Source organism: Numenius arquata, chromosome 3, assembly GCF_964106895.1.
Source record: "Numenius arquata chromosome 3, bNumArq3.hap1.1, whole genome shotgun sequence".
Classification (NCBI taxonomy): Eukaryota; Metazoa; Chordata; class Aves; order Charadriiformes; family Scolopacidae; genus Numenius; species Numenius arquata.
Genome location: NC_133578.1, coordinates 22,162,786 through 22,183,565, shown reverse-complemented (window position 1 = coordinate 22,183,565; position 20,780 = coordinate 22,162,786). Strand labels below are relative to the sequence as shown.

Sequence of the window (20,780 nt, the reverse complement as noted above, 5' to 3'; positions counted from 1 at the left end):
TGTGGGACAGTCGTAATTTTATTGGAAAAGTGAAATCAATCCAGAAAGTTTAGCTTTAGCAAATGTTTGTAACTAGAATCCTTATTCAAGTTTATAAATCATTGGGGGTTTGTTTCTGGTTTTGTTTTTTTGGTGTGCTTTTCCTATTATTTAAAACTGCATCAGCATTCAGGCTTAAAAAAATCAGTTGCAAAATACATTTCGTAATGTTAAAATGCAGTGTCAGAGAAAGCACTGAAATGAGAATTCCCAGCATGGTGTTCTATACTGGCATTTAAAAGACAAATTGATTTTTACAGTGTTCCGTTACAAAATTTTGTATAGATGTTATGATTGCAAAGTCAAATAATAAATAGCTGAAAGAAGACAGCAAGAGAGTGACTTTGCCTTGCTTTACTTCTGCATTCTTTGTCAATTTACAGTATGACATTATCCATTATCTTTCTGAAGCAGAAATGCGGTGAGTTTTTTTTTAACCACTTCATAGCTTTTCACTGGGAGCCACATTCAGTAGGATGGTTCAAATAGTTTATATAGAATCATAGAATCATCCAGGTTGGAAGAGACCCTTGGGATCATCGAGTCCAACCATCTACCCTACACTACAAAGTTCTCCCCTATATCATATCCCCCAACACCACATCCAAACGTCTCTTAAACACATCCAGGGATGGTGACTCAACCACCTCCCTGGGCAGCCTATTCCAATCAATTTATATCACTCAATTTAAATAGGTGTATAGATCTGTGAAGTTGTAAAGTATTTTAAAGCTGGTGGAACGTGTATGTAAATACCACCCTTAAAGTTTAGATTTATTTTGATAACAGAACAGGTAGGAACATCATTGCTTCTTTACTCCAGCAGAACACATTTTTGTAATCCAGGTGATATTTCCAATTACACTAATTTCAATGTAAAATCAGCAGTTTGTGCATTAGCTCCGCTTTCTTCATACAGTTCCATTAGTGGTGTGCTAAACAGTGCAAAGCAGTCAGTATTAGATCTAGAAGTAAACGATGGCTTCATGTTTAAGGACCAATTGCTAGTAAAGTTACCATTGTGGTGAACTATCTTTTGCAGAAGAAAACATGAGTGTATGGTTGCAGTTTGTATCTTAATTCAGCCAATGATGCTTTAACCATTTGAACCAAAAGTCTGAAAAGCTTTAACAAAGGTACAAACACTGTGATTTGATTATTTTTCTCATACTGATGGCTTTCTTTGAAATTTATTCATTCATGGTTTTTTGTGTCCTTACTGAAAACATATACTTAGGGTAAAAGAACTGGCCAGCTTTAGGCCAATTGCATATTTAAATTGTATTTTCCTTAGAATCACATCGCTGTGAAAGGCTCCCCAGTCTGTGCTACCAATGTCAAACTTCTTTGTCAGCAGAGCAAAAAGTCTGTGCTTTCAGATCTCCAGCTCCAACCTCACACTGAATTGACATATGAAAAAAATTGCCTTGTCAATGTGATCACTGACAAAATAGCCAAAAATGAGCTGGCTGAGAAACTTACTTTCTTAAGAAACTTCTGGAAGTTTAGGATGACTTGAACAAACAGTTTTTGGAGATCTTCTATTTGGAATTATTTCAATCAATCAGACACAGCAAAGGCAAGACGTAGGGAGCAGAATAACTCTGTGTTTTCACTGAAGAAGTGAGTGAAATTTTTTTTCCCACTTGGGGAAATTTGTTACTCTCATCTTCAGTGAAAACATTATCTCAGGGAACTTAAAGCCGCCAGGAATATATGCTTCCTCTTTTTGGGCAGCTACATTTATTTCAGTATAAACTGAATTATGTCATCTGGAAATTAAGGCCTTGTTAAATCTTTTTCCATATGCCTGATGCAAATCTAGCTGAAGTGAAATTTAATGATCCATAGGTAGGTCCCATGTGAAACAGTGATATGTATATGATGCTTTCCTTTCTTTCTGGTCAGAAGCAGATGCTACATGCTTTCTCTGTTATATAAAAGAGCTGAAAGAGAACTTGGAAATGTGCACATGGTAGAGACTTTAATTAAGGAAGTACCATAGCTTGTTCAGCCCATTTGCCATCTATCTCAGAGAACAGAAAAATTATGATTAAGATTGTAAGTATTTTCACTGTATGTGGGGATGAATTAAAAGCCCCTGTGATTTTATGTTGTAAGTGACTATTCTAGTCCTGGCCAGACATTTTGCTATTGCAGTGGTGATTTGGCTTTATACACTTACTTAAAGAGAGAATTTGGGTAACAATTTAGGGGGTCACAGAATGTGAGGGGGTCAGAATTTAACAGACCTGCAGATGAATAAATTGTCTCTGCTCATTAAAAACTTTTAGGCAAGAAAAGCTACATTCATAGAGTAGCAAGCAATGAACCAATGTTCAAATGAATGGAGGTACTGAATGAAGTTCTGCTGAGGTCTGTCTTTCTTCTGGTATAATCCAGTAATATTGATCATGATGTCAATTATACAATGGAGAATACCCTTATTAAATTTCATCATGACATAAAGGGATGACAGACTGCAGATACGCTGAAGAACATGACTAGAAGTCAAAATGCCCTTAACAAACAGGTAAAATGGGCTGAGGTATGTAAGGTGCTATTAAATATAGACAATAGCAGGCAGGATTAATCAACTGTAAAAATATAGTTAGGAAAGCAACTGGCTCTGTACCAAATTGTTTGCAAAAAATGAGTGACTTTTGTGGATTACAAACTAAATGTGAACCAACAATGTGGTACTTCCATTAATAAAACAGATGTCATACTGGGTTGCACAAACAGGAATATAATCCATGAAACATTAGATAATCCATCTCCTTTGCTCAGTGTTGGTAAGACTGGTGCTGTAGTGCTGTTAGGCACTCATCACTTCAAGATGTACTAGAATCCGAAGGAAACCAGTGGAAATTATCAGAGGTTTAGGAAATACACCCTGACAAGGAAAACTGAATGAGTGGCTTTCCTCATCTGAGGGAGACTTTATTGTGTTATTCAAATAAATACAGCCTACTTGCAAAGTGGAAAGGAATTGCTATGCTCCATATCCTTGGTGAAATACAGAAGAAGTGGTTTATATTATGACAGGTAAAATTCAGATTAGACATTAGGAAAAAAATATTTTAGCAATAAACATAGTGAAGCACTAATTGCCTGGGGAGTTCTTCAGGCATCTTTGATAAAAATCAGTTAAAATGACACAAGAAAAATTGAACTTTGTCATGGATGCTTAGAATTAATCAAGAGACTTTGTTCTTTCCAGCCTGATTTACTGATAATTCAGTGATTTGCCAGGAGATGTACACATAAATTCAGGAGAAGACGATAAAAAAAAGAAGGGTTTGGTGGGGAGTGAGCAGTTCTTGAAAGCCAGTTTGGAGGGAAAAGTAACAAAAATGAAAGATTGAGACTTTATGGGAAGTTAGATTTGTAAAAGTCACATGTACATGAACCACTGGACTGGCTCTTATTATGTTGCTCCATTTGGATCTAGGAATGGGTGTATTTCATTCATCTTCCAGTAATTTCAGAACCAGGCTTCTTCTGAGCCCTTCCCAGTTCTAAGGAGCTGCCCGGCTGTGGCTAATCACACAGCTGTTGCCAATAGGAAGGGTTTTGGTAGTTTTAATACCATTAGCATAAATGAAGTGGTTCCTTTAGAGGGCTAAGTAAGTAAAAACTCAGCTGGCTGGGAAGCCAGGTGGTGTAACACAAATGATCTGTGGAAATGTGTCTTTTACACAGAAGACTTCTTGTGTTATTTGGGTAAAAGATGTTAAAGCTTTGATATCTGAACGTGTTGTAATATGCTTGAAGTGAGAGGTCATAAGAGGTTTATGCAGACGTATAAAGGTACAAATGTTGATGTTTAATGACTGCTATAAGGTATCGTAACTATGCTTTGGGAGCATTACATTAATCAAAGGTTTGGATGAGATGACTTTGACTATGAAAGGGCATCTTTTGGGGAGGGCTTCTGCAGCACTCTTCCCCGAGTGCCATTTTGGATGCCAGGCCTGCCTGGCCAAAACTAGCACTACTGGCAGATTTCACCTCACAAAAGCGCTTCTTTAACAAAAAAGTGTTAACTTTATCTCCTTATTTCTTCTCACGTATGACATCTACTCAGCATGTCTGTGTGACTAATTAGGAATAAACCTGTCCAGAGGAGCAGGTCTGCCGGGTAACTTGTCCCAGCCAAGAGCTGTGGGAGTGCAGCTGGCGGTGGTAATGCTACAGATGTCAGTGTGGTCCTGGGGTACCCCCCAGCCACTGCTCTTGTCCCCTAATTGTCCCCCTGTCATGGTCCTACTGGCCACTGCCAGCTGGGATGGGACAAAGCAGGGGGAAGTCTCCTGCCCACCGCTCCCTTATAACTGAGGCAGGATCTGTCATATTAACATCTCAGTCTATAACCTACAGATGTCACCTGCACAAAGGTGGTAGTTTGTTTTAATACAGTCATTAATGGTGACAGGCTGTTTGCAGTGGGCTGCACAGCCCTGTGGATCAGCCATCGCTTGAGGCAGGAGGCAGTGAAGCCTTCAGAGGCCTTGCCCTCAGGGGGCAGTCGGGCACGCTTCTCTGAGGTGTTGTTCTGCTCTGTAGTTTCACTCTGTCCGGGACATTTATTCTGTAATAACTTGTGCTGTAATCAGTGGCACTGTCCTGGGACAATGAGGGCAAAACTGAGGTAAGCAAGAGTTTAACTTAAAATTGTCGTATATTCACAGACGTATATATCAGTATGCTGATACTCTTTTTTTTTTTCCCCTCGTCTCTCTTCAGGACTTCTGATTTAAGTAACTAATCAACATGTCTGACCCTGTTGTTCTGCGTAGCATCAAGAGATTGGGAGAAGATAACTATGCATTTGACGTGGATGGCAAAAGTAAGAAGTTTATTCTTCAGTCAGCTCCTTATTTTATAAAGCATGTAGAATAGGTGGTGGGTGGCCTAAATGGAGCAAATAGTCTGTGGAATAAATCTAGAGTTATCTGGTATCTGCTGTTATGGGTATGCTGCCTGCAAAACAACTTTTCTGTAAAAACTACATATAACAATCCCTACTCATGGACAATCTACTTATCAGCCTACAAATTCATGGTATCTACCTAGGTTTTTATACTCAGCACTTTGGTGTACAAGTAAAGGGCCTCTACTGGGGAAAAAAAAAAAAGTTCTGTCTTCCGTAGCTTCTAGAGCTACTTTCAACAAACATATATCTGTAGTCATACTTATATTAGGCATAATTCTTGTAAGCTATCACTATGCGAAGATCTGCATTCCTTCCCCTCATCAGAGCTTTTCCTTTTTTCTTCCATTTTTCCTTTGCAATGTGCACTTTTCCATTTTGCCAATCCAAATTCTGCAAGGGTCAAGGAGAAACATGAAGAGAAACTGCTAAATATTTTGAGTTCTGTTTATAAGTCTTGAGAAAAGCAGAGAAAGAGAGAGGCATTAAATATTTATGCTGAATGTAAGGTACAAAGGAAAGAAAACAGTAGCACATAATGCAAGATAAATTACAATATAATGCAACGTACATGCTCCTCACATAGAGTAAAAAGGGTTCACAGAAGGATTCCAACACTCATATAGATTGCCTAAATATACATACATTTTGTATTTTCAAATTCCCTGATAGCTGTGGCCTAATCCTTCAAGTGTTTAAGCTTTCATTAAAAACATTCTCCTAGGACCCAATTAAATGCTTCAGACCATGCATAAAATAGCCTGTGTTCTGACCACAGGCCTTATTGGGATTTACGGATGTGGTATTCGCTCCCAATTTCACCTGCTTCATCACAAAAATAGGTGCTCTCTGGTCTGCTCTGAACAAAACACAGCTTGAGGAGGAGGGATGCTTTTTATATTCTGTTATCTTTTTTTTTCCCTTTTAATTCATCAGATGTATTTTTAGAACAATCGAGCTGGATAGTGATAAAGACTATGCAGTTTCATTTAACTTGAAATACTTTATGACAGATTACCTCCAGAAAACTGAAGACTCATATCGAGAGACAGTACCTCTCTCTTGGAACTATTTTTCACCAACAAAAAGAAATCAAAGCAAACCATACCAGACTGAGTTACAGTGAATTTATTTTCCACTGCCTAGACAAGAGCTCGGGTTTAAGGCAGCCCAGCCTCAGCCTCTTTTGTTCCATGGGAACCATACATTTACCTTTTGTTAAAACTTGTGGCATGCAGTAAAATTTTTCACATAACTATGTATGTCATGAAATTTCAGATAATAATCAAACATTTCAAGACTGGTTTTTAATAAGAGCCCTCTTCAAGCCTCTCTCCCTGATATATAGCAGCAGAGTGGCCCAGCTATAACTTGATCTGTGATGTGCATTTTTATTTTTAAAAATTAGTAGTTGCTGATTGATGCTAAATCTGTATTTCAATCTAGTATCATTCATTGTGTTTGAGTTTGGGGTTTCCTTCCAATCTTTGTCTGCAATAGGATGTCTCATATAACTTGGCATAACAGTAGAGTTTGAACACATTTGGAGTATTCAGCCTGAGCTTGGACTAAACCTTGGTTGTGGTTATCTTTGTAGAGAATGATTGATATCTGCAAAAAGCAGCTGTTCTGTTAGAAGACAGTGCATGTGCTTTTTTTGGTCTGACATTAGAAACTGAACAAGAGCTTCATGTGCAGGTGTTATGTTCCCAACTTCTGTCTCTCCGTGTTTGCCAGAAAATTCCTTCGGTTTTAACCATCCTCATCAAATCTCTTTCACTTTGCTAAAAGCCTATTCTCCTAGACTAGTTAATCTCCTATTCAACAGATTCAAAGGTCTGGTTTTTGTTAGGAACTTCAAATCCATTGATATGGCTGGTAAGAAGGTAGCGTAGGAAATTATTCTCCGAATAACTAGAATGTGTTCTTAAAATCAGACCTGGCGTGCTGGAGTCAGCAGCTGATTTTAAAGCCTGCAACACAGCAGCAGCAACCTCAGCTCCATGACTGTGAAAGAAACCAATGTGAACGTTTTCTGAAAGTCTTCTCTCTCTCCAGTGTATTGCTGCCCCAATGCTCTGCCTCCTGCTGGAATGAGCAGCCATCTGTGTGCTGAAGCAATACAGATCTCCTCTCTCCCCTCGCTGCTGTGTTATGTTTTGTTTTTAAACCTTCTCACTTAGGCTACTAACTGAAGGCAGTTGCAATGTATGGGGCATTGTGGGCTCTAATATTGGTGGAGAGGGGGGAGGAAGGATGAGAAAAGAGAATGAATATGTAAAAAGGTATGTCCTTCTACTTCTGGAACAGAAAACTGTTTCCTTCTTCCAGCTATTCACTTAGAACTCCCAGATTGTCCAGATCTAGCTGGCTTGAGGGGTTGTTTTTTTGTCTCTTAGTTTGTCTTATGTACTTGTCACTTTAACTTGTTAGAGGATTTTGGCAAAAGACTTTCTATTGGGACCAAAACTCTTCCTCTTTTCACACTTGGGTTTTTTTTGGGCCTATCCAAGTGAGTTTGCCTCTGGTTTCTCAGTTTCCTTGGAAATGCACTGTGTTTTCTGCCTAGTGTAGAGAGTAGTTTGTTGAACTGTTAGAGCACCTTTCCCAGAGCAAACATCATTGCTTTAAAACCATACTAGCACTGGCATTCTGCTGATTGATCTCTTCTGCTCTGTAATCTCCAGTGAGGTTTGTTTCAATAACTATTTTTTGTACATGTTAGTAAGAATTAGCCCTCACTGGATCAACTCTTGAACACCACATCTGTAGGTATAGTTAAGAGCCGGCTTTAGTTGGGACCCTTTTGAGTACAATTTTTCATCACTTGATGTCCTCAGGCTTAACTTTTACTATGTTCTCACAATACCGGTAAAATCTCACATTCTTGGCAATGTTCCTCAGCTTTTCCTTGATTCTGTGCTTTTTTCAAATTGTAAATTTCTTAAATGCCTTAATTCCTCTTTCAAAATTTTTGAGCATTCAAAGGTTACTATAGCTCCTTTCTGTGGGGTTAATAAATTATTTCGTTTTCCCTACCCTCTTTTCTTTTCAATGAAAATCATGCTCTGTCCTCTTTTTCTCCTTTTTCAATTTAGCAGTGTGATCTGTTACTCATCTGTTTCCTTCTTTTAAATTAAACATAAGTAATGTCATTCCAAATTCTCCTCCTGCTTAAAAACTGCTGGTTGACAAAAGTGGGCCCCCGGTTCCTTGTGCTTTTGAATAGCATTGATATACTCTTGTTTCCCTCTTCAAGTTCATAGGTTAGGGTTTCGTCACCTTTGAAGAATGCTTATTTTGTGTTCTAAATTGATATGACTCAGAAAGCTATTTCACTAGACTCTTTTGTTCCTCCCATTTTCCTCCTAGTAGCCAGTCATTTTTTTTGCAAAACACTTTCCATTATGAGCCTGCAGAGGAAACTTTCTCTAAACCTTATTTGTTCCAATAAACCCCAGAGAATCTTCTAGGAATGGTTTCAAACCATTCCAGCTGTTACCAGCTGTCAAACTTCAAAAAACTGCACACAGATGTTTCTTTTTCCTTCACAATCGGTTCTTTTCTAACACCAAATGATTCTTTGTAATAATATTTTCAGAAATTAAAACATTCCTGGGATAGCACATGTTCTTATTGAAAGGAACTTTTCTTTTTTCATCCCTGAGTAATAAACAGAGCAAAATAAAACCAACAGTCATTGTTAGCTAAAGCTAAATAAAGTTATCTTATTAACCCCCCAAAAGAGATGTAATCAGCTGTTCCCTTCGTCTCAAGCTCAGACTGCTTCCATCTAACATTGTTGCCTTGAGAAATGCAAAACCCTGGAGAGAGTGGAATAGCTACTACCATTGGGTAGGAAAACAGTGGAAGCCAGAACGGTGGTTGCAGTGACTTCTTTGCACCTTCTGTAAATTGTGATGCAAAGTTCCTCTGTGTTTGCTCTGTGAGACAGGCCTGTGCATGCTCAGTGTTGTGTCACTAGATGTGAGGAAAGGAAGGCACTGCTTGAAAAACATACCATGGTTCTGAAACTGATGCTGAGCTGCCCAGTGCACTGTAAACGAGCAAGGTGCATACACCCAGTGCCCTTAGATTACTCAAACTGTGCTGTATACGTAAAAATAGCTCTTTGTTCATTGTCATCTCAAGTGATGTACAGCGTATACTTTCTATATCAGCCCTTATGATGACAATTCTTCCTTGAGGCCCCTGCAAACACAAGCTGTGCTTTAGGTATGACAACACTTCTTGAAAGGGAGCTAAATCCAGACCTGTTCTGGAGACTAAGGAGTTGCCCTACAGCATAATTATATCTTGTAGTATAATTCCATCCCGCTAAGCTATGGTTTCTTAGAGAGTATCCCGGGAATAGACTTCAGTGTGACAAGTTCATCTTACCATCCAGGGCCACAGCTGTCCCTCTTCCACAGGATTTGCAGTCTCTAAGTTCTTGGAAGGCAGGAGTGAAGAGCTACCGCTCCTCCTTTCAGAGAGCGTGCATGGACTGCAAGTAGAGTGGTGTTCCTTGATGAGACAGTGTCCAAGAGAACTAATTGAATACTAGCAAACAGTCTGCGATGAACACGAGTTGACTTTTGGCCATAGTCCTGAATAATGTATTTAGAGAAAATTATTTTGTCATCTAAGGTATTAAAACCTTGAGACTACTTCTTCAAGAGAAAGCGGGCATAAATTGATATAAATTTATCAAGGAATTTTTGGACACGTGTCAGTTCATGTCCCTGGCTAGATGTATCAGTGGGAATAAGATGCTTATAACTCAGGAATGACCAGGTCCCATGGGGTTCTAGGGTTTATGTTTCACATGTCTACAGAGGACTATGTACTTTAACAATAATCATTAACTAGACTGTGCATTTATTTTTCCTAACAGGTAACAGCTTCAAGAAATCAGAGTAAGTCATGTACACAAATGGAACAATCAGTATTTCTAGGAATATTCAGAAAAGAAGTTAATGTCACTGGATCAAGTTGATGCATTTATTGAATATATGGTATTTAATGAAAAGCTGTTCTCTAGGAGTTGAACTGCCTTATTTGATACAACTGACACAGGTAGACCAAAACAATCCTAGAAATCTTTAAAAACACAGATTAATGGCAGAAAACTATGGTTTTTCTTCTGTAAATGTTTTGGATACTCAAATTTATCTTTCTTCTGTGCTTTTAGTTTGAGAAATGATTTTTTTTTTTTTTTAGGAATTTTAATCTTTATTAATTTTTCTTAAAGCTTAACTGTAAGACTTTAAAACAGAAGGAATTAGCTTGCATCATTTGAACTCAGATATTAAGATTTAAGTGTAGAATTCTAGATAGTTAAAAGCTGAAATGACTTAGAGACCTTCAGCTAAAATCTCAGATTTGAATGGGGTTAAGAGCCTCCCTCTTCCTAAATCTTGGGACAACTCTGTAGCAAACTGGACATCCTAATGGGGCTATAATTTGTGCCAGCTCTTTCTGACACAGTGTACACAGTCTGAGAACTACTCCTAGAATGAAGAAGGAAGAGCATCTCTTAATTTTTGTCTTTGTCAGGTTGCCCATCTCAGAGGGCAGCACCCCAGTAATCAAGATCTACCATGGTCCTCACATGTATCTTGAAACCCAAGTTCTGTTGGACTTCCACGTGCAATATACATATGGTCCTACCTACTGTACATATGAAGCTTCCTTCAGCCTTTCTAGGATCTGGTTTCTGAAAACTGTTCATGACAAATAAAACTTGAATTAATTTGTTTTATTAAAAACAGAATAAACCAAATTCAAAATCCCTACTCATTCATCACTGAATGTATACAGCTGATGATTGCTATTATGTGTTATAGTATGGATCCCATCCATAACGGTGCAACTAGTTCTTTATATTTTAACTGACTGTGCAGAATACCAACTCATAATCTGACCATTGAGTAAAAACCTGTATGGTAGGGTGAGAGGTTCTGCTGCCACTATGGACATATGAACATACAGGCAGCATAAGAGGGAATGGGAACAGGACCTTTCTCTATCTTAAAGAAAAGTCTAGCCAATGATTTCTCTAACTGACCTCCAAGAACCTATAATCCACATTATAGCAACAGTGTTTTGAGGAACTGCTTATGAAACAAAGCATAAAAATTCAGATCACTTTAACCTAACTTCTGTTCTAGTCCCTGTCTAAAATTGGAAAGAATCATCAAATCTCTGGTTCCAAAGAAATCTGAAGGAAACAGCTGATCTCTTAAAATTTTGGGCAAAATGTCTCAAATAAAATGTAATTTCAGAGAAGCAACAAAGAGAATAAAAGAATTAATGTAAAATCTTATCTTTTTTACTAGGAATTTCTATACATATGAAGAACCTTTTATTGAGAAGAAAAATAAAAAGTGAGTTAAGTTCAATTCTCTCTACTGTCTTTGCATATAGAACAAAATATGTACTCAAATACAGGTTTATAATTTTATGTTTTCTGTTCTTGAAGGTCATCAGAGAAGAAAGAAAACAGTATTCGTATTGGCTTCTTTCAGCTGGTAATGAGAGCAATGGCTATAAATATTTTATGTGTATTGTGCTGCAGAATAAGTGACAATAATCTATATGGTTGTTTTGGGGAATAGCAGTGACTAAGCCAAACTTTTAAGGATTAAACCATTTGGCATGAAATCCTGCCATTAAAGTCAATGGGAATTTAATAGAACCATTTGTCATTTTGTCAGCTTGGTATTGATTATTGATATTTGTGTCATCATTGCCTAGTAAACACATTATATTGATCCTACAGGTAGATATGGGGAAAAGAGTTAAGATGCACAGCAGGAACCTAGTTGACCCTGGTTCGTTCTAATTTCTGCCAAAAATTTTCTGTGTGATATTTGGCAGATAATTAGCTCCCTTGTAATTGCTCCATGGGTATTAGAAGATTTGATAACTATAGAAACTTAGAAATGCACAATACTGTATGGTAGGTCTAGCCTTGATGGGTCTTGGAATCCCATAGGGTGCACCAAAATTTTAAAATTAATATAGTAGGGAGATGTCCAACCCAGAAGCATGCAGCTAAGACATTTTATTACTTCTGTTTTTCATGTAGTCCGGGCTATAAGCCTGTAATGTGTCCAGACTAATACGGTCCTGACTGTAATACTGGGCTAGTGCAGTTACACTCACGTGGTTTGTACTCTACCTGGCTAAGCACCTCAGCTCGTAGTTGGGTGAAGAAAATAGTCTGTCCACACAGAGGGTTATGTCTGTCAAGCAGAGGGGTTTTGAATTCTGTAGCCTGTTTTGCACAGATGTTTAAGTCCTAAAGTGCAGTTGTTAAACATAGTATGTCTGCATCAGATGTGCTAAGACATTAGATAACACATATCTGTGCATTTTCTGTGTGGGTTTTTTTTTAATTCAGGGAATTCCTAGACTTCTTATGACCAGGGTTTGCTACAGTTTTCTTCACAATACAACAATACCTGTTTTTTGTAGAAAGACCTATTATTTATTTCTCTTTTGTGTTACCTGACTTATTTTTCCCTTTATCTTGTCTCTGCCCTAATGTCCCTTTTTCATATGTGCTCCAAATTCCCACCCTTTCTTCTCTTAGACATATTATAGCATCTACGGAACCTGGACAGGTTCTTCAGCAGGCTATGATTTCTCTTTATGTTCCTATTTTTAAAATACGTAGCATTTGGTACTGATATTCTATATGGACAGTTTGATCGATATATTTATGCATGAATTCAACCTGAGAATCAGACTTCACATAATCATGACGAAGGTAACTTAAGTCACTGTATCTTAGCTGAGTCACCAGCTGCATGCATGCATGCTCTTGGCCTATGGCAAATATAAGGTAATAGGACTTAGCTTGATCCTTTTGTTACTGCACACTATGTCATATTTCTATGTATTTCTCCCAGATTAAGAGCCAAGGCACAATTACCTGGATCAGCCAACAGGTTTTAGAATATTAATTATGAGAACTTGCTGTGAGACATTTAGCTGGCTTTCTACAACAGTACCCCAGACTTTTGAGAAATTGGCTAACTCTATTCAGAGGCTCTACGTAATGCCCTAAGGCTTTTTTCTCCCTTCCCTCTCCATCCGTCCCCAAAGGAAATCTGCAAAGCAGACTATATATATGAATTATAATTATTATTCGTAATTTTTTAGCTAGTTTCTGGAATGATGATAATGTGGAATGATATTGAACTATTAATATTATATGATAATACATTCATTCACATGGTCAGATTCTGCTGTCAACTAAAAGGGAGCTCATAATAACTTATGAGGCTGTAATCACAGGTGCAATTAGATTAGATTGGAGAGAGAGATTTGTCTTATTTATGTATTGCAGCTAATTCTGAAATTTAAAGAGAATGATTTTTGTATCTGATCCACCTGATTAATGATTTGTTAGTATGCAACCAACATGAAGACCTCCTCTCATAGAGACCATGTTTTTTCCTGTCTCTTTAGTTCCGATTTTCTTCATCTATGGAAATTTTAATGATGGCTGTTGGTAGTTTCTGTGCTATTGTTCATGGAGCAGCCCAGCCAGCTGTGTTGCTTGTGTTTGGTGCAATGGCAGACACATTTATTGAATATGACATTGAAATGCAAGAGCTTAAAGACCCAAACAAGAAATGTGAAAATAACACCATAGTGTGGATTAATGGTACTATTCATCAGAATGAAAAGAATGCCACAATAAGATGTGGGTAAGTAGGAGATGTATTCATCTCTTTTCCTTTGTTATTATGGCTTTTCAGAGAATGTATTGCTAATGAAAGTCCGCTTCAGCCTTTAAACCTGACATTTTCTGTCCATGAGGCAGAAAAGGGGCATGGTTCTTGTTCAGAGTTCTGTTTCTGAGCTGGGGATATTACCTGGAGGGAGAGAAGGTCAATTTGGGTCTTGGTCTTTCAGCTATAGATGTCAGCAAGGATATTCTTGATGATGATTGTTCTGATAACAGTTTTATCTGCTACACATCTGAGTTCATTAATCTGTGTTCTTTAGTGACACTGTAGGCAATGACTTCTGGTCATTCTGGTTAGGACTTCTGCACCCATAGGTGCCTGCTGACTTCTGAGCAAGTTAGCTAAACTTTAGTCATTGAAGAGAAATGAGCACTTCTGGGATGCAATTTATCTCAGCTTACGGGAGATGTCTAAGGCAGGTAGATGAAATGTCCTATAAGATTGCCTGTTTCTTTCCATTAACTATAATAAATGGAGTCTAGATGATTCATTCAGATACAGATATCTGTCAAAGCCAAATTTGAACCTGTAACCTTTCCTAAGGCTTGTTTTTCAGTGCATTATTCTAAGAATTTTCTCATCTCTGAATGACATTTAATTAGGTATTTAATTAGAATTAAAAGTTACTTGTCTAAACATCTCTGAAATTCAGAGCACGTGGCAAGTGATTTGCATTCCTAGATGTAGATGACCAGGGCCAAATTATTTGCTCCAGGCTGTCCAAACCAGCCCTCTGAGATGGGGCTGGCAGACAGAACACAGGAATTGCTACAGATCTCTGTTCCTCTGAAGCAGCAGCTGTGCACCAGGTAGGATACATTAGAGGATTAAAAATGGTACTGGGTATCTGTGTCAGGCACCCGAGTTGTTTCCATGGTTATTTTTTGCAAGACATCAGGCCAGGTGCATAGTGTTCCCTTTTGACTTAATATTTCCGCGTACCAAATTCTGGTGGGTAAACAGAATAAAATTTGCTGTCTGCAGAACATTTTTAAAAAGTTGTCTAAAATCATAACCGATAATGAACTGAAATGCCTATTTCAAAGTAATCTAAATGCAATAGCAGCAACTTAATGCCCTTCACTGATATTAGAAGTAATTTAACTCCTACTTGAGCTAAAAGAAATGTTCATGTCAGATTAGCAAACTTATGGTACAAGGTAATACTTTAATTGACTTTAACAGCCCTCATTTCTCTGTTTAAAGAGAGTTTAAAGAGTTTCTCATTGTTTAAATCTGAGTGTTATTAGTTGGTATAATAGCACAAAACAAGTGCTGTTTCTCAGAGACTTCAGGGTTGCTCCAGGATGGCAGAGCATTTCCTGGTACCTGCCCGTGCCCTGCCCCTGTGCCATAGTCAGAGCAAGCAAACCAGCCACTGCTAGCAAGAGCCTCAGTGTTGGGAAACAACGCCTCTGTTAGCAAAACAAGATGACTTGCCAGCTGGCGTGACTCTAACTTGAAGAAACACCAGATTAAAAATCTATGAGAAACTTAAAACAGTATTCCTAACTTTTTTTTTTTTCCCCCCAGGCTGCTGGACATTGAACAAGAAATGACCAAGTTTGCAGGTTACTATGGAGGAATTGGTTGTGCCGTACTTGTGTTAGGATACCTCCAAGTCAGTATTTTGTTCCCTATTTTGATTTAAAAGTTTAAATCACTAAATAATTAAGTTTATAAGAATTATGCTCCCTTTAACTACTTAGTCAGCTGTCCATTTGAGCAGAGCAGACGCTTTCCATTCTCATTCTATTGGCTGAAATAGGTTAGCTCTGGCAACCTGAGACCTCCTTGGATTTGTGCGTGCATACCTTTGTACAAGGATACATTTTACCCAGTGAGATGGATGCATGCTGCTCCTTTCACACCACAGGAAATACTTAAGTGTCCACATGCCCTCCCAAAATAACAGCTGAAGGGCATGCAGATTCCCAGTAGGCATCTCAACTACATTGAGCCCTGTGCTTCTATTATAGAGCTATTACAGACTACTACTAGTGTAAAACTAGTGTTCAAGAGGAATCATACCCTACGTATTCTGTAGCAGTGGTTCAATCCTTATGACAAGTTTGGATGATTTCTGCATAATCTGCTAAAGGGTCCACTGTTTTTGAAGCTGTTTATAATCGCAAAAATCACTTGTTCACCTTCCTAAAAACTATCCCAGAGTTTTGCTGAGGTAGGATGGCTGCCATCCCTATATTATTCTACAGAGGTAGATGGAAAAATTTTTGTCTGTGTGACATTCATGTAACAGCACCAGGAATTTAACTTGCATCTCCTCTCAGCCTATCAGAACTGAGAAAAATATTTCATCCAGAGGCTTTATAAAATTGTTGGATTATTTAAAGAATAAAGGCATAAAACAACTATCGTGTTTGCATAGCTAGAATGTACTTTGCCTGAATAGTAATTTTATCAATAGCCAAATTGCTTTTTCCCATTTGTTGGGAGTAGAAAGACTTTACTCCAATTTATAAGCCACATTATGCTCTTTCCAGATCTGCTTTTGGGTTATGGCTGCAGCTCGTCAGATACAGAAAATCAGGAAAGCTTATTTCAGGAAAGTAATGCGAATGGATATAGGCTGGTTTGACTGTACATCTGTAGGAGAACTGAACACCCGAATTTCTGAGTAAGTAATCGAGAAAAAACATATGCTACAGAGAACATTTTGCCCTTTTTTTCCAAACACAACAGAGTGCCAACAACTAGGCATTTGGCAAACACCTTCTAATATAAAATACAGCTATGTTCCTGGGAGCAGGGACAAGGCTGATTATCTCCCCCATCTTCGAACTGAGTGCCATAACTGTTAAGCCACAGTTATTTCCCTTGTCTATCAGTAAATGTGGGGTCGGGTGGGGTGTGTTTGCTGGGGTTTGGAGTAGAGTCTTTTTGCCAGCTTGTCCTATCCTTCCCTTCTCCTCCTGTGCCCAGTCCTTTCAGAGTAATCTATAATTTGGCTGCCGCTGCACACTCCCCTGAGGCTGGAGATGTGGGTTTGAACCCTCTCTCACTTCCCAGAAAGGAAGATTATATTAGGGGCAGAGTTTTCTTTTGTTGGCCTTTGAAAGAGAAGAGTGAGCCTTGCTTAATCTTCTGCTAAAGAGGGTACAAGCACCTACCTTTAGAAAGGGACCCAAGGTAGATGGAGAAACCTTCTTATCCTGGGTAAACATTTAGCCCTGACGGAGTTTAAGGCTTGCTCCTTTCCTTAGTGGTTCCTGTTTACAGGCTGAAGGCAGCTGCGAGGTGAATATTCTGACTCTAGATGGCTCCCTCTTCTCAGTCACGCCTGTATAATAGTAGTCACATCTGCAGATGATTTTTCTGTAGTTGAAGGGATTTTATTTGCCTTTACTCACTACCAGTGGTATCTATGACTTTCTGTGGTGTTCTTTTTATGAAGAATAAATGCCAAGTGTAAGTTGCCGTGAAGAATCTCTTTGGCAGAGGGTAGGAAATGAGTATATATTTGTCTAATAAATAACACTTACTTCCCTGTTTTTTCAAACAACGTTGTCCTGTGCCTACAAAAAGCTTCCTGACTGCAAAAAACATTCTCCAGAAGAAATATAAACATGTTCTTCAGCTCAACACTTCTAAATTTTTTCAATAGAGGACTGTAATTTCACTTGATATATCAATGAGCTAACAACTTTGCACTTTAAATCTCAACACCGCTTGCTCCTATTTATTCTAGTTCTTCTGATCTCAGGGGTGATGTAGTAGCCAAGAGTGACAGAAGTATAATGACTATTTTGCTCTAAGATATTTTTTCTGTGTTGGCAATGCATAAGGGAGAGCAAACAAGCTCTGCAGCTGCCTAGGGGTCCAATGATGATAACCACTGCACCACTGTCCCACATGTGATAGAGCTGTCATGTTTTCCCACTGTCTCCGGTGATAGAGAAGCCCTCCTCAATTTTCCCACTCTCCCATTTAGAGAGCAAACTACTTGATAGGGTGGAGAGAGGTACCAGGAGGTGGGGGAAGGTAGAACTAATAGAGTTACAGCCCTCTTACCTTTCCCTGTCCCCTCAGCAAGACTGTGTGGTACATTCTCAATGCCCCATGATAGGAAGGATGCCATATCAGCTATACTGTTTTTCCATTATCGGATAGCTGTATCTAGCCGGGATGTCTCTGCCCCCTTCTGGGAATAAACTGGGGCACAGTAGTAAGAACCAGATAGTGAATGAACCTGCTGGCAGGACAACTTTTCCTGGTAAAAGACAGTACCTTTTCCACAGTATCAATGCATAAAAGCCTTCTGCCATTGCAAAAGCACCAGGTTTTCTCACTGTAGCCCAGGATCTTTGGAAGGCATGATGGTGGAAAGAATAGGGGTGAGGAAGGGCCCTCTCCAAGGGAAAGTAACTAACCCAAATGTGGCCAAGACCTGCAACATAAATGAAAGATATGCTCACCAATCTTCTGTTGGCTTTTTTTTTTCTTTTTTTTTCTTTTTCCCCAGTGATGTTAACAAAATTAATGAGGCTATTGCTGACCAAGTAGCAATCTTTATCCAGCGCATAACCACCTTTGTGTGTGGATTCCTACTGGGCTTTGTCAGTGGCTGGAAATTGACCTTGGTTATCATTGCAGTCAGCCCTCTGCTTGGGATTGGAGCAGCTGTCTATGGCTTGGTAAGTGAATTGTGAGAGGTCTGTGTTGAAGTATGATGAGGAAGGCCATGCCATAGAGCTGGGAGGACTGGTGGAAGAGAAGGCTATTACACTCCTTTGAAGTCAAAAGAGGCAGGTTATGGTCACAGCAGCACTGGGAGTGGGGGAATGGAGAGCTGGGCTTTGCTCCTGCTTTGCTTATTCTGATTCCTGGAATAATATATCCTGCTTCTAAGGTGGGAGTGTAAGCATACCTTCTATGGGACCTGTGGATGGATATTACGGTTGCCGAGATCAGAACCTGGCCTACATCTTCTCTGTATTACTACACACCTGGTTTAGATGGTTACTACACACGGGGCTTGATTTTTCTATGTAGATTAGGGACTTTTAGGGATGATCAAGTTTCGGAGCTGTAAAATAGTTGAAAACAACTGCTCAAACTTACCTCAAGCTGTCCCTGCTCCTGGCAGCTGCTGCGTCCTCTCCCAGTTGTTCCTGTTCTACTTCTCCATCCGCTCCCTACAAACTCCCTGTCACTCTGCAGAGGAAGGACAGTGAGGAGGGAAACTGCAGGATCATCTGCCCTCTTACCTCCTCTCCCACACCCATCAGGGCTGGGCAGTTCCTGCTCCTCCTCTGAACTCTCTCACACTCTGTTCTTTGGTTGGGTTCAGCCCTTTGGCTATCTCACTTCCACATCATGAACAGTTTGCTGTCATTTTGCTGTCAAACCTCTAATGTAACTCTGACTAATTTCTTGTCTTCCTGCCCTCCTTTAGCACCTTGTGCTGGCTGCAAGTAGATGGCATGGATAATGACTCAGTGTGAAGTGGGAGAGCAGAATCCTGTCAGGGAATGAAATAAACCCCTAAATGTCTCTTCCCTTCATTTGCAAATTCTTTCTGAGCTCATTCCCCTGTATGCTTGTAATTTCCACTCTCTCCATTCTTATTTCTCTGTTCCCATCTCTTTTCTTTCACATATCCACTGTTAAGTGCTTCCTACTTACAAACCTTTCCAGCCCAAGTCTTTGTTTTTTACAATAAAGAAAACAGACCCAAGGTCAATCTAGCATCGTTTCCTTTCTCCAGAAATGGCTAACAGATGCCTGGGGCAGGGTATTGGAAGAGAGAAAGAAAATAATCACACTACAATTTCTAGTAATATGTCATTCCCAAGCCAATGTGTTATCTTTGTGTAGAATCGTACATGACTACATTTTCTTCCATTAATTTAAACATTTTTTTAGCCTAAGTAAGCTTTTGGAATCCAGCATGCTGTGGGCTGCTCTGCAGGGACCTGTCTGCTGTCAGCCCAAGAAACAAAGAAAGCACAGTGGTGGCCACATCTGTTTCTGTTCTGCCCCATCAGTACCATTACCTCTTCTTCCTGAAGTTGGGCTCTGCCACAGTGGCTAAAGGACTGCTCTTGCTGCTTAAGCTCCCCCTTCCTCCCACCATGCACAAACCCTCAGTCTGCTTAATCCCAGTTAGCAGCAGAGAGGGAGGGAGGGAGGGAAAGCAGATGCTGTCAGCTGCTCTTTCGAGCTACCTGGAGCAGAGCTGTTGGCCCAGGGGATAACTGTTCTGCAAAACATGTGATACAGATGTATTTGTCCTAATGCTAGAAGACAGAAGTCTTTGAGTGTGCAGTGTACCTAATAAAAGCCTGCCCGGGGCGGAGGAGGTGACCTCATGCAGAGGTCATGACAGCCAGCGCAGTGTGACAGCCAGCACTGCTTACTGCTGTTCTTGTCTGCACGTACAGCTCAGGTGTAACCAGCACTTCTTATGCTTTTGTAGGCTGTGGCAAAACTAACAGGCCGAGAATTAAAGGCTTATGCAAAAGCTGGAGCTGTGGCTGATGAAGTGCTCTCAGCCATCAGAACAGTGGCTGCTTTTGGTGGGGAGAAGAAAGAAGTTGAAAGGTTTGTTTGGACAAATTGTAAAGCCTCTGTTTTCTTTTTTCCTGTAGCAATGAAAGGCTGTAATGCACTTCAGAGTTACGGCAATTAGTCTCTAAATTCTACAACAATGTCCATCTGTCAGCTTTGAGAATTATATGCATGTATGTTACAGAAATTTAGGTTTCAAATAACATGACATATGCAAAAACAGTTTCATGATTCAGTTAACCAGTGAAATAAAATATCAGTAATACTATATTCAAGTCATTCCCACTTGTAGGAACATAGTGTCAAATTTTCCCCTAAACATTGTTTGATATATCACATTTGCAGCACATCTGAAAACTCTGGGTACTTTCAAGTAAGAGAACTAGTTGCTACAAGACAATGACTTGATAATGTTAAGCTGCAAATTTCTCTTAAATTCACTTAAAACATAACATGGCCATAGGACATGCTCTGAAGCATTGGCCAAATTCTCAGACTACTAAAAGCTA

At 39.3% G+C, this 20,780-nt stretch overlaps 2 protein-coding genes across 3 annotated transcripts in view; one reads left to right on the top strand and one right to left on the bottom strand.

The window, feature by feature from the left end:
- The window catches only part of DHRS9 (dehydrogenase/reductase 9), a 29,684-nt gene extending 12,708 nt beyond the window's left edge, over positions 1-16,976 (bottom strand). Inside the window, exon 1 of the mRNA XM_074145100.1 lies at positions 16,872-16,976. The gene's annotated coding sequence lies outside the window, so the exon portion shown is untranslated. The remainder of the gene's footprint in view (positions 1-16,871) is intronic.
- Positions 4,816-20,780, top strand: part of ABCB11 (ATP binding cassette subfamily B member 11) — a 45,349-nt gene continuing 29,384 nt past the window's right edge. For both annotated transcript variants that reach the window (XM_074145099.1, XM_074145098.1), the window contains exons 1-9: positions 4,816-4,891; positions 9,873-9,894; positions 11,317-11,364; positions 11,460-11,508; positions 13,457-13,698; positions 15,274-15,361; positions 16,245-16,378; positions 18,224-18,395; positions 20,180-20,304. In XM_074145099.1, coding sequence (XP_074001200.1) covers positions 4,816-4,891; positions 9,873-9,894; positions 11,317-11,364; positions 11,460-11,508; positions 13,457-13,698; positions 15,274-15,361; positions 16,245-16,378; positions 18,224-18,395; positions 20,180-20,304 — 956 coding nt within the window. The remainder of the gene's footprint in view (positions 4,892-9,872; positions 9,895-11,316; positions 11,365-11,459; positions 11,509-13,456; positions 13,699-15,273; positions 15,362-16,244; positions 16,379-18,223; positions 18,396-20,179; positions 20,305-20,780) is intronic.